The sequence below is a fragment of the Uloborus diversus genome, chromosome 7, assembly GCF_026930045.1.
Source record: "Uloborus diversus isolate 005 chromosome 7, Udiv.v.3.1, whole genome shotgun sequence".
NCBI lineage: Eukaryota > Metazoa > Arthropoda > Arachnida > Araneae > Uloboridae > Uloborus > Uloborus diversus.
The window spans coordinates 79,071,266-79,083,480 of NC_072737.1; the positions used below are offsets into that span (position 1 = coordinate 79,071,266).

A 12,215-nucleotide genomic window follows, 5' to 3' on the forward strand; every position below is an offset into this window, starting at 1 on the left:
AAACTATTTAATTTTGTGTGATTGTTTTTTTTTCTCAGTCACAAATTTAAAGTATCATCCAGTTTTATAGTCCCGCTTTCCCCCATGTCGGGGTGAAGTGGGAATCATGCAAGCTCGCTTGTTTGACATCCTGGTTTTATAACAAAAAATTATGGTCGAATAATTTCCTAACAGCTCTCGTAAGTTCCTTGCTCTATACATGTAATGTGTTTCCTTTACTAAATGTGTATATCATGAAAATGGGTCGTTATTTTTTGAGCACTCTTTACATAAAACGGGTAAAGAGAGTACATTTAAAACGCTGAAACAGTATCGTAGGAAAATTAAAATCCATGTTATGTATCATCTTTTTTACTTTGTTTGCTTTCGTGTTATAAATCCAAGAATGTATTTTTTTAAACTAAGCATGATAGTATGTAAATTTATTGTATTACTTAAAATGTTTTTATTTTAGGGTGTGACAGTGGATTTGGTCATCTGCTGGCTAAACGCTTAGATTCGATAGGTTTTCATGTATTTGCCAGTTGTCTTTTCCCAGAGGGAAAAGGTGCTTGTGACTTGAAGAAACAATGTTCTAAACGCCTACAAGTATTGGGACTCAACGTAAAAGAAGATGACAGTGTTAAAAGTGCCTTTAAGTTCGTGAAAGAAAATCTTGGAACATCAGGTAATACCATATGACGCAGGAGTGGATAAAAGTGAAGGGTTTCGGAGTTCATGACCCCTTCCCCTCCTAAACCATCGACAATAGTGTCCGGTCCACATCGTGTTCAAGCAATTTATGAAAAAATAACGCAAACGATTTCAGTAGCATTTTAAATTCATTATTTTTGAAAATACTTGAAATAAACTTCTTTTCATTGCTTACGAAATGAATGAGGAATGCCTATGCCCTTCTATGTGCCTTAATCCCGCCGGTTTGATGCTTCCTCTTGACACCCAAGCAATTTCAAAAAAAAAAAAAGGGCTCAAAACCGTAGGATCGCTTATGCGGATGAGGGGGCAGGGGTGTTCCCATAGTGTATACCCCATATACGTCGTATATTCTCAATCATTTTTTAGACACATTATGTATATGATCGCATACACATATTGTGCATAATGGATTACTGGGAGTACACCCTCAGCAAAATTGGTGGGATCATCATCGGGGGAGGGAGGTTCATTCTTTAGCATGACCCGCCTCTCCCCTAAAATGGTAGTCTGTAGTTGCCCCTGATATCCCGTACGAGTTACTTTTTAAGAAAAGCAATCGGTGACTGTCAAAAAAAAAAAAAAAAAACAGAAAGGCTTGGTGTTATACGCACCTTTCTCAAACTTTTATTAGGCAGTAGGAAATATTAGACCAAAAAGTTTAAAAAGTAATTTTGTCGAAAATTAAATAGTTAAAAGTACTGAATTACTTTGTATTACATTTCTAAGGATGAGGAATGGATGCGTCGTTCATGAACGAACGGACCAAAAAGAACGAATCTTTAAAATAAACAGATCCGTTCGTTCACCTAAAAAATGAACGACCGTTCTTTTGAACGGTGAGCAGTTCGGAACATTGTCTGAATGCACTTGAGATAAAATCGCTTTTATTATTTTTTTTTTCTTTCTTAATTACACTCCTCTTCAAATTTTTAACTCACAAAGAATCTCAATTTCCCTCTTTCTTGGTGCAGTACAATATACTCTTTTCGAAACTTTTTACTTTCTGCTACTATATTCATCACTTTTTTCCTTAACGGTTGCAATTAACTTTTCGAGTGATCATTTTGTCTTCTATAACATCCCTCCTATCAACTACCACCATCTAAATTGATTTGACTTTATTTTTACTTGACGAATTCCAAGTCGCTTATTTAACATTCAATATCCAGATATTTTTAATGAGGATCACTGTCCAATTTTCCTCCATTCAAAAAGTGTTGCGCTTTTTTTCTGTTCTTATTGATACTTCAAAATAATTTTGAAACTGCCATTTAGGTGGATCTTTGTTTTTCTTTTAAAAATTAAATTATCCAGTAGCCGACTGAGCTACCAATATATTTGTTGTTACTTTTTTCGTTCTATTGGTAATAGTATATATATGTATACAGAGCTGTAGCTGGAAAAAATATTTGAAGGAACGCACCTCTTTTTTGTTTGAGTAGATGTCATGGTTGACAGATGCTTGTTTTGTTGTTAAAAAAGGTCAGTTTCGACAATTTACGCCAGTTTTTATTTAAAAAGCAAACGTTTTATGATTAGAATATTTTTGTTAAGTTTATGTATATTTAACGTACATAGTTTTAATAAACATTTCCTTATCCTCGTGTTTGATGTGTTATAGCCTGTTTAATTTTTTTCGGTATTTCTTTTATTTATTTTGTGATTTTCCTTTTTTAAAGTGTAACCTCAAGTACACGTTCAAAATTATATTTTGTTTTATTTTCACCCGTGACCATACTGCACTTGGCGATATGATATTTCAATTTAAAGTCAGTGCAATATTTCACGCAAGTTAAATTTTGCAAATTTCATTTAGCAGTTTATTTATTTTTATACAGTAAAATTTAATACCTTAACTTTGTAACTTGCTGAAATAGAACATGCGATTTTTGGAATGGAAAATATATCTTACCATCCAGCAACAGAGAAATATCTTTCAAAATGAACTATAATTGCTTTGCACATCTAAACCTGAATTAAGGTTTTAAAATCATTTTTCATAAGCATAGTTCCATACTTTTAGATGATTTTAATCATCTTTCCTTCAAAGAATACTACTGATCTAATGAAACATTCGGAACTTACATGAGTATGCCGTGCAGAGCCTGAAGCTTTCTTTATAACCTGCAACTTTTTTAAATGAACGAAGTCGTTCAAATGAACGAGTTAAATGAACGGATCAATAAAAAGAACGACATTGCCCACCTCTAGTTTATACACCGAAAGAAGGTTCTCTCTCTTTTCTCAAAAAAGTATAAGGTAAAGTTTCATCCGAAAAACCTATCTTTCTTTTAACCAATTTTATTAGGTACACAAAAAAAATGTCTTAAGGATTATTTTTATGGATTAATTATAATACATATTTTAGATTAAATACTAATGCAGCATTAGTAGATAAAAATAGCTTCTTAAATGGTTAAAATTTATAGGGTGTTTTCTTTCAATAACTGTCATGTAAATCAGAATATTTCAGTGGTAAAAGTTCTTTCCATGGGGATCAAGATATTAAAACTCCTAATTTGTGTTTTATTTACATTTTTTCTTAATATTTATTAAAAATCTGTGTGATTAAAGATAGAACTGCACTCGTCTGAAACTCTAGTGATTTTTCTAAGAGGGAAATATTAAACAAATTCAAAAGCTCATTTTAAACTATTACAACCAACAATGTCATACTTTTTTGTCCTTCTAGTAAACACACTTGTGGAATTTTTAATTATTTTAACAGCAGTTTTAATAGTAGCAGCTTTTAAAGACAGCAAACATTTAAAAAGATTTTGAAGAAATTAAATTTTAAGAATATTTTACAAATGTTCCATAAAAAAATGTTTCACAGAATTTGATAGTATGTAGCGTACATTTAGAGAGCACATAACCCAACTCTGCCCTGAGCCTTGAGGTCCTATTGGTTTAGCAGTAAAGTACTGGGTTAGTATCTCAACGGTTCGTGGATCAAGCCCCGCCACGGACACATTGCTCACTATGTCTTCCATCTCCGTACGCTTTAGTTTGTTTCACAGGACTTTCATTTTCTGAAATTTTCCATTTGCATTCAGTTAAATATTTTAAAGATTGGTAAATATTGCTTTATTCAAACTTCACTAAAGATACTTCTGATCATTCCTTTTTTGACATTATGCTCGTGTTCGTATAGAGCTACCAGTTGACCGTGGTTGGTTGATCACATGACAGCTAATGACGTCAGTGGTTATTAACCAATTGTTTTCCAGCCTATGCTCCTTCGGACTCTTTCGGTTAATAACGCAGTTAATTGAGAAAAATTTATTTTAATTGGTAAAAAATGTCACCTGGTTTTATCAACCAGTTTTTTAATTGGTCAAAAAGTCACGTGATTCTGTCAACCAACTTTAATTGCGGTTGACCAGTGTATCAACCGGTGAAGCTATTAGAATAACTCCAGAAATAACCAGTTAACCGGTAGCTCTATTAGAACGCTCCTGGTTAGTCACCGGTTAACCGCGGCCGACGAGTTGCTCTATACAAACGCAGTCATAGTCATTCTCAAGAAGAACTTGATATTCTAAATGCCAAAATGACACAGCTTCAAATCACTGTTTTCATTCAACCTTTTTTTCTTTCACAGAGTTTTGGGCTCTTGTAAACAATGCTGGTATCTTAAAAGGAATAGACGTTGAACTTACAAAAATGAAAGATTTTAGGGAGAATTTTGAAGTCAATGTCTTTGGACCAGTAAGAACAACGAAAGCCTTTTTACCTTTATTGAGGCAATCTAGAGGAAGAGTCATCAATGTTACCAGTCGAGGAGGTAAAATCTTTCGTTCATACTCTATCAAAAGTTCTCAAATGTTATGAAGTGTATTTGGAAAGTTGAGAAAAAGAAAATTAAATTTGAATTCTCGGCATCTTGAGTTCACATTATGCTTTTCACAATCACGACTTGCTGTAGGACCTTACTCGTTGGGTCTTGTGTATTAGGGTGGGCCAAAAAACATTTTTTTTTTTTATTTCGATGATTGGTAGTGTGGAAAAGGTGCCATTGATGGAGCAAAGTCCACATAAAAAATTTGATTTTTTTTTTTGCACAATTTCTTGATCTGCCGCAATTGGGTTGAAGTTTCGAAAAAAAATGCTGCTTTTAAATGATTTTGGCCAAAATTAGTAAAAATAGTATGTTTCTATTTTCGACGATGAGTTGTGCGAAGAAGATGCCATTGGTGGCACTAAACTCCTATAAATTTTTTTAGGTGTGTGGTATAGTTCTTTCCTTTGTCACAAATAAGTAGGAAGTTTGTCAATTTTCAGTTTTTTTAACGTTTTCAATATTTTTTTCAAGTAGAAAAAAATTTCTTTTCGCCATATTTCTCTGCCGTAATTATATAACTTTATCACATCTGATTCATTTTTAGATGCGTGGTGTGTCATAAATTGTACTTATTGCGCATAAAATTTGAAATGTGCTTTTCGAAAACTTTGCGCTGCTTCGTTCAAAATTCAGGTTAAACAGCACATAACTCAACAAAGAGCTAAATTTAGTGTGGATTTGCAGAAAATTTCTACTTGTACTTTCAACAGAGGTTTTTATCTTATACTGTTTTAGGTAATAAAAGTTTTTTCCAGTTAAACTTCTGCACTTTAGTGCTTTTACAGTTTCGCTACATTGAAGGCATCTTTTCCTTCGTAGTCATCTGCTAATTCCATGCTATTTTATTTCTACTTACTACTTACAGCTGGAGTAGGAATGCAGTTTCTAAAATCGTTTCCGATACTATGTTTATTTCAGTTTCTTGTGACAAAAAACATTTCGTGATTCGAGATTGGCTGATATTGGTTGAGAACCAAACCGGAACATATCGTAGTATTCAGTTAACCTGAATTTTAATTTTAGAGCTCTAAAACTTAAACACTCGAATTTCTTGATCCTTGAATCTTTTAATTGATATCTATTTATTCAATTTATATTCATCACAATGTTTTGATACCTTGGTTTTCGTCAGTTTTCATTTCTGAGGTAGCATTGTTGTGAATTCTTCGGATGGCCATGTTATTTACTTTTTTAAATCCCTTTTGCGTACCCTGGTCGTTTCTTTAGGCAAATCATATGGGCAAATAAATTCATATTTCGAACAGTGCGAAACATCGTGAGGAATCTTTGGGCTTCAAGGTACTTAGTGAAAGCACAAACAAAAGAGTTCTGTTGGCAGCTGTGAGCCACCTAGACTACGTTATAGGCCCTGGTTGGCTGTCTTGAAACTCCGGAGAGCACAGTCCAGCTGAAAAAATTGCATACCTATCAATTATGTGTTCTTGGTCTGTGCTCCCCCCAAATGTTCAGTAGTTTCCTTTTCTTTTGCCAAAGTAGAAATACATGACAGAGGTAACATAGAATAATAACATAGGTAGGTTTTATCATTCCATCTGCTTGGGTTTGATTGAGCCAGTTCTTCGGTTCCCTACTTTCTCTATTTTATTTCACTTTTAAGGAATCCCTCTCAAAATTCTGGTCAATGTGGCTATCTCAATGGTCAACAATATTCTAAAATAAGTATGTGTATAATACATCTGTATATACGAGCACTACATGTAGAAAAATTTATTCTGTCCCAAAACATAACAGTTCTGACTGCTAAATGTGTTCTAGCTATTTTTTATTAAACAAGAAAAAAGTATTAATTCCCTTCTTTTCCAGGACGATTGTCATTCCCGTTTATGACTCCATATCTCATGAGTAAATTTGCTGCAGTTGGCTTTACGGAATGTCTGAAGCAAGAAATGGATGTGTGGGGTGTAAAAGTTATTGCTGTGGAACCGGATATGTTTTCGTAAGTAAAAAACCAAGAAAGATGAAATTTGGTGCAAACGTGCAGCATTTGCTATGCACCTTCGAGCTCGATTTTTCACACATTAACTTTTAAAAAAGTTAATTATTATTTTATGTGATTACTTTTTTTTTTCTAATTTTAGAACTTTTTACCCCCACAGTCCCCGGGCTCAATGCGTCAGAGAAATATTTTTGTATCCCCATTGTAGAAAATTTAATTTCAATAATGATGGGGAAAACTTTAAAAATTGAGTGATTTTTGCATTTTTTATGAACTTTTGAACAAAACCTTTATTTTGTATCTTTTTCTGAATTTAATTTTTTTTCTAAATTCCTCCCGCAACGAATGAAAGTCACTTTGCTAAACTTATAATATCAGGAATGAAAACCATTAATCCTCTTTAGAAAAAAAAATAATAATCAAAAATACGTTTTTTTTTTCTTCTTTTTCTTTTTTAATAATTTTTTAAAGCAAATCAACATCATCATATCCTTCACGCATCGGTGAAAAAAAAATCTATCTTTTATGTCACTGACGTCACAGCCTGGATTTCGATTCAATATTGAAGCAATTGCATCTTTACCGCTACATTGCTTGTCTGTCTTCATTAATATTGCTTACCATTACTATCTATATTTTTTGCTTAAAAAATATAGATTTTTTTTTCCCTCACATTTCAAAGAAGTTTTTCAGTTCTCATTTTTCTGCATACAGTACAGCATAGCCCTTTCTCCTAGAAATTTTAGGCTTGAAGTTTTTTTTTTTTTTAATTCACAGATAAGATAAATAAAAAGAACATCTTTTCTTCATACTATGCAAAGCTGCATGTTTAGAGTCGTATGTTTTCATTGGAGATGTTTCAATGTCCTGGTCAGGCTGTGTATTTCATCGGTGATGAAGTTTTTCTTGAATTATACGGGAAACACAAATACGCCATGTTTTACGTATTTTTTGTACTATTTTAATTACATAAAACGCGCCGTTTTTATGTGATTTTTGGTTTTGTTAGGGAATAAAATTGGCAGTTATTTTAAAAGAAATAGAAAGAGATATGTATAAATATATACATAGAGAGATAGCTATGCATAGATCGCAAATGTGTAGATAAATATACCTAAACGGACAGAAAGAAGCAAAGAAAATGTTTTATTCAAATAGATATTTATACAGATATAGATTTATAAATACCACAGCAAAATTGATTTAAGCAGCTGCTGTAGGGGGCCATCTTAGCGTAAAAAAGTGAATGGCCAAAAGAAGCGAATTGCGCAACTAGACGCTTCCGAAAAGTTAGTAATACATCTAATGTAATGAATCTTGGTTCCACTAGGTTGTGCTACGCTTCTGGCTGTAACAATTTCCAAAAAATCTATCTATAGTGTAGAAATTGAGGAGATACAGTACGAGATCCCACTAGACTTGACCTTCCCTCATCGAGTTTCCTAAAATTGTTACTATAGATGGAGAGTAAAAGTTGTAAAAAAACATGAAAGTGAGAATTTCTACCTCTTTTACGTGAATTAATCAGTGTTGCTAATAGTGATGTCCCGGATATCCGTATCCATATCAGCGGATATCCGAGGGAAAATAAAGATCCGTTTCCGTATCCGTTACTTTTCTGACGGATCTTAAACGGATCTTTTCTATTCTAAAAATTCTCAAATATTTGAATAAAAGACTGTAAAATTCTGTATAAATTAGGTTTTATTACCTTTTTAAAATAAAAGGTATCATTTCAAAAGCCAATTTGTACCCGCTGTCACAAAAAGGAAAGGGTAATATATTTTTAAAGTGTATCTGGTGGTCTATTTCTGACATCGTAATTCCTAAACAGACGAACTGTTTTTGATAGTTCTTTTTTCGTTCAAAAGGTGACTTGACCGAAAGTGTTCTTAGCTTGGCCTCGTTTTTGTGGAACTTTAACTACCGGAGATATTAATAAAAACCGACTTAGCGTTTTTCAGAATTATGGTAGTAAAAACTTAAAAATTGAAAGAACGAAGTTTTCTGCGTTTGATATTTATTTGGAACTTACAAGTTGTATACAGTTGGAGCTATAATCTTGTTCAGTAAATTTTAAATACAATTCAAAGACTTTTTCCGCGTGATTGGTAGCGATTTTATAGTCGGAAGATAAGGAGAAAAAGCTCAATGATTTAAAATTTCTATCCGCTGTCAATTCATATTTGTTACACAAAGAGTTTTCTGACCCGTGAAATCTATCTTAATATGAGGTCGGCCCTTCGGGACATGTTTTTATGTTCTTTTTTTTTAGTCTAATATTAGTTTTTGCTATTGATTTGGGGTTTTTGTTATTCTTTATTTTGGTTTTTCTCCGAACCCTTCAAAAAAAGTGAGACTAAATTCTCTATTTACTGTTTGTAAAGGTGTTCCCGGCTCTGTTATTCCGTCAGGCGAAGATAGTTGGGTGGAATGGGTCAGCGCTGCATTTATGCTGAAATAGAATGCTAAAAATTATTTCTAGCCTGTCCTGTAACAGCTTTACGCTCTTGCTCCTGTATCCTACATCTACCGAGCAAGCTAGAAATAATTTTTGACATTCTATCCAAGTATTACTGCAGCGCTGACCAGTTCCTTCCAACTCTCCCTCAATTTTAACGAGACTTCTTTAAAGAGTAAATTATAGTCTTGATTATATTTTCGCCGTAGGTGACATTTTTTGAAGAAACAGTGTTATTATTCTAACGGGAATACCTTCCATAACAAATTTTACACTTGGATAGTTGAATTGGGTAAAAAAAAAATTGAGATCGGTATCCGTGTCTGCGGATCTTGACACAAATGATCCGGATCCGGATCCGTGGATCTACTTTTTTAACGATCCGGCATATCACTAGTTGCTAAGGGATGAAAGCTGCCTAAAAATAAGTAATTTACACTCATCGAGTTTCCGAAAATCGAAGTTTCAATATTGAAACTTTGAATAGCGGCAAACCTATGATTGGAGCTCTTTTGCTATACCATCGGTTTTCTAATATTTTTATCTACTTTTTTTTTATATAACTTATGTGGAAGCTCGATGAGGGTAAATTACTCATTTTTGGGCACCTTTTAATACCTGGCAATCCTGGTTAAGGACCGGAAAAAGATGGGCAACCTTACTTTAGCGTTTTATTTACAGTTTTTATTCTTCATTTATGACAACAATTTCCGGAAATTCGATGAGGCGTAAATTATCTCCCTTATTGAAAACCTTTTATCCCCTGACAAACCTGATTGGGCAGCCGAAAACGGCAGGCAACCTTAGTTTAGCGTTTTATTTCCATCTTTTACCCTTCATTTAATGATAACGATTTTCGGAAACTCGATGAGGGTAAATTACTCATTTTTAGACGCCTTTCAAACCCTGGTAATTCTAATTAGTTCACGTACAAGAAGTTGAAATTCTTACTTTCACGTTTTATTCACAACTTTTACTCTTCATATATGGTAGCATTTTAGGAAACTTGATGAGGCTAGGTCAAGTCTAGTGGGATCTTAGATGCTTGACAGCCACTTCGCTTACAATTACCATGCAACGTTCATGCGCATTAAGTATACTGCATTCAAAACCAGTTGCAATATACTTGTTGCACATGTGCGTTGTCGCAGTTTAATGTTTCGCAACATTTTATGATAGAGTTGTAAATATTCTTAAGTTGAGACGATTTAAGGGGACGGTGAACCTTGAATTTGGTGAAAATTGACACAAAATCAAAATTCTTGTCTTTGTTGTACTTCAAACATTTTTCTTCCTTTTCTCCTTCGGGCAATTCAATGTTTTCTTCTAAACGTTTCTCTTTGGTGCAGTTTGTTTGTGTTCTTAGATCTGTCATTTTCGAATTAGATATAGTAGCAGTGGTGGAATGTTCTTTTTAATGCTTAGCTGAGTTTTTCAGAATGTAGATTCCGAGTCACATTCGTTATGGATTACTTTTCGAATGTTTTTATTTTTTTCTGGAAAGTAAGTGAGTTTCATTATTTTAAAAAGTTTCTCACGAAATGTTAGTCTTTGGACTCCGTAATTTTGCTGAAAATTGTAAGCAAGTAGGATTCTGGGTATTTACTTGCAATTCTGTCTTAGCTTTGGCCACGGTTGCAAGAATGCTTTTGGAGCTTCCTTTGTTAATCAGGAAGATGCCAAGCTATAATTTTAAATTCACTTAAGTTTTTTCTGAAGGTTCCAGACATGACTGGCTTGAATTCTACAGAAAGATTCCAGGAAGGTTACTGAATTTCAGCGGAAAACGTTCCTGTTTTTTTACAAGATATGTTACTGGCATGAATTATGCTCATTAGCTACCGATTATTTTCCTGGAAAGTTTCTGAATTGTTTTGACAGTGTAGTGCTTATATTTACTTGGTGGAGGCGTCCAAAATATTCACAACACCAACATGATGTAGACTGAATATTTGTGGCTACAAGAATTTTGTTGTCTTCGTCGCTTATGTTAGTATCAGCATAAGAAACAAATTCAAAACTGTACTTATATATTTATTTTTCATCTTTTTAGAACCGGGTTGATTGCCAGAGACAATGTGATGAAAACGATAGACGAGTCATTCAGTTCTTCGGATGACGAAGTAAAGGAGGATTATGGAGAAAAATATATTAAAGAATTTGAGCAGTTAATAGAGTTTACGCTCCGTTTGGGTTCGTCAAATACTTCTGCAGTTGTTGATGCATTGGAAGACGCAGTTAGTTTGACGCATCCATGCTCAGTGTATAAACCGTGTCGAAACATTTTTGTTGAAATGTTGTACTATGTACTCGAGCGAATACCGAGACCAGTTGTTGATCTGTTCATAAAAATCGCTCTCGTTGTGTTGAAGTTCCCAAAGCCAAAAGCAGTAGAAATCAATTCACAGCTACCATTCAGTGAGACTTGTGAGAAACATAACTGTAAATCGAAGTCATCTTAAGAAAAATGAACAAAATAAAATCATTTCATTGAAGACTGTGCTGTTGTATTTTGCTTAATGTTGCTTATTGGGCTTTTATCAGATAAGCATAAATGTCTAATAATGAGGAAGCTTTTTAATTTTGTGGCAGCTTTCAGGATGAGGACAGGGCATGATTATCTTGCCGGACACCTCCACCGTATTGGTGTCCTGAATATACGTAACCATGAACGCGGAATAATACCTGAAGGCTTGCTCTGCTTCGGACCAAAATAAAAATTCCCTGGACAACCTTTTCAGGTAGGCCCACATACACTGGTCAGCGCGTCACCAAATGACTCAACAGCCAAGGGTGGGCTTTAGTTAAGAAGAAGAAGAAAGAAGATACACGATAAAGCGTTCTAACCGTTACACTACTTTAATCTTACGCATTATGAAATAAATAACCATGATTTGCAATAAAAATAACAAACAATTAAATGAAAGTTACAGAAATGCATGAAGTCAAATATTAAATTCCCTCTAAAAGTTTTAAGAATCTCTATTCACAACTTGCTGCACAATTGTTGCTCTCCATTGATGCCTTGTTTTAGTTTGGATGTCCGATAATTTGGGCTGCTGGATAATTGGAGGGTGAATGAAAGATACTGCATCCTAATCATAATTTTAGCTCTAAAGAAATGGTTTTTAAACTTAGCAAACGTGAAACATTGTTACATTACTGCTCGATAACGTTTTATACTGCAGTCAAACAACATCTAAAACTCGTTGGTGAGAAAATTGCCGGCACATAGATTTTCTGCCTTTATAATGCAG

At 33.8% G+C, this 12,215-nt stretch overlaps 1 protein-coding gene across 1 annotated transcript in view; it reads left to right on the top strand.

Annotated features, from left to right (window-relative positions):
• The window catches only part of LOC129226451 (17-beta-hydroxysteroid dehydrogenase type 6-like), a 33,433-nt gene extending 22,001 nt beyond the window's left edge, over window positions 1-11,432 (top strand). The window contains exons 2-5 of the mRNA XM_054861058.1: window positions 455-667; window positions 4,301-4,483; window positions 6,365-6,497; window positions 11,012-11,432. Of these exons, the coding sequence (XP_054717033.1) occupies window positions 455-667; window positions 4,301-4,483; window positions 6,365-6,497; window positions 11,012-11,420 (938 nt within the window). The 3' untranslated portion in view covers window positions 11,421-11,432. The remainder of the gene's footprint in view (window positions 1-454; window positions 668-4,300; window positions 4,484-6,364; window positions 6,498-11,011) is intronic.
• Window positions 11,433-12,215: the final 783 nt, after the last annotated feature.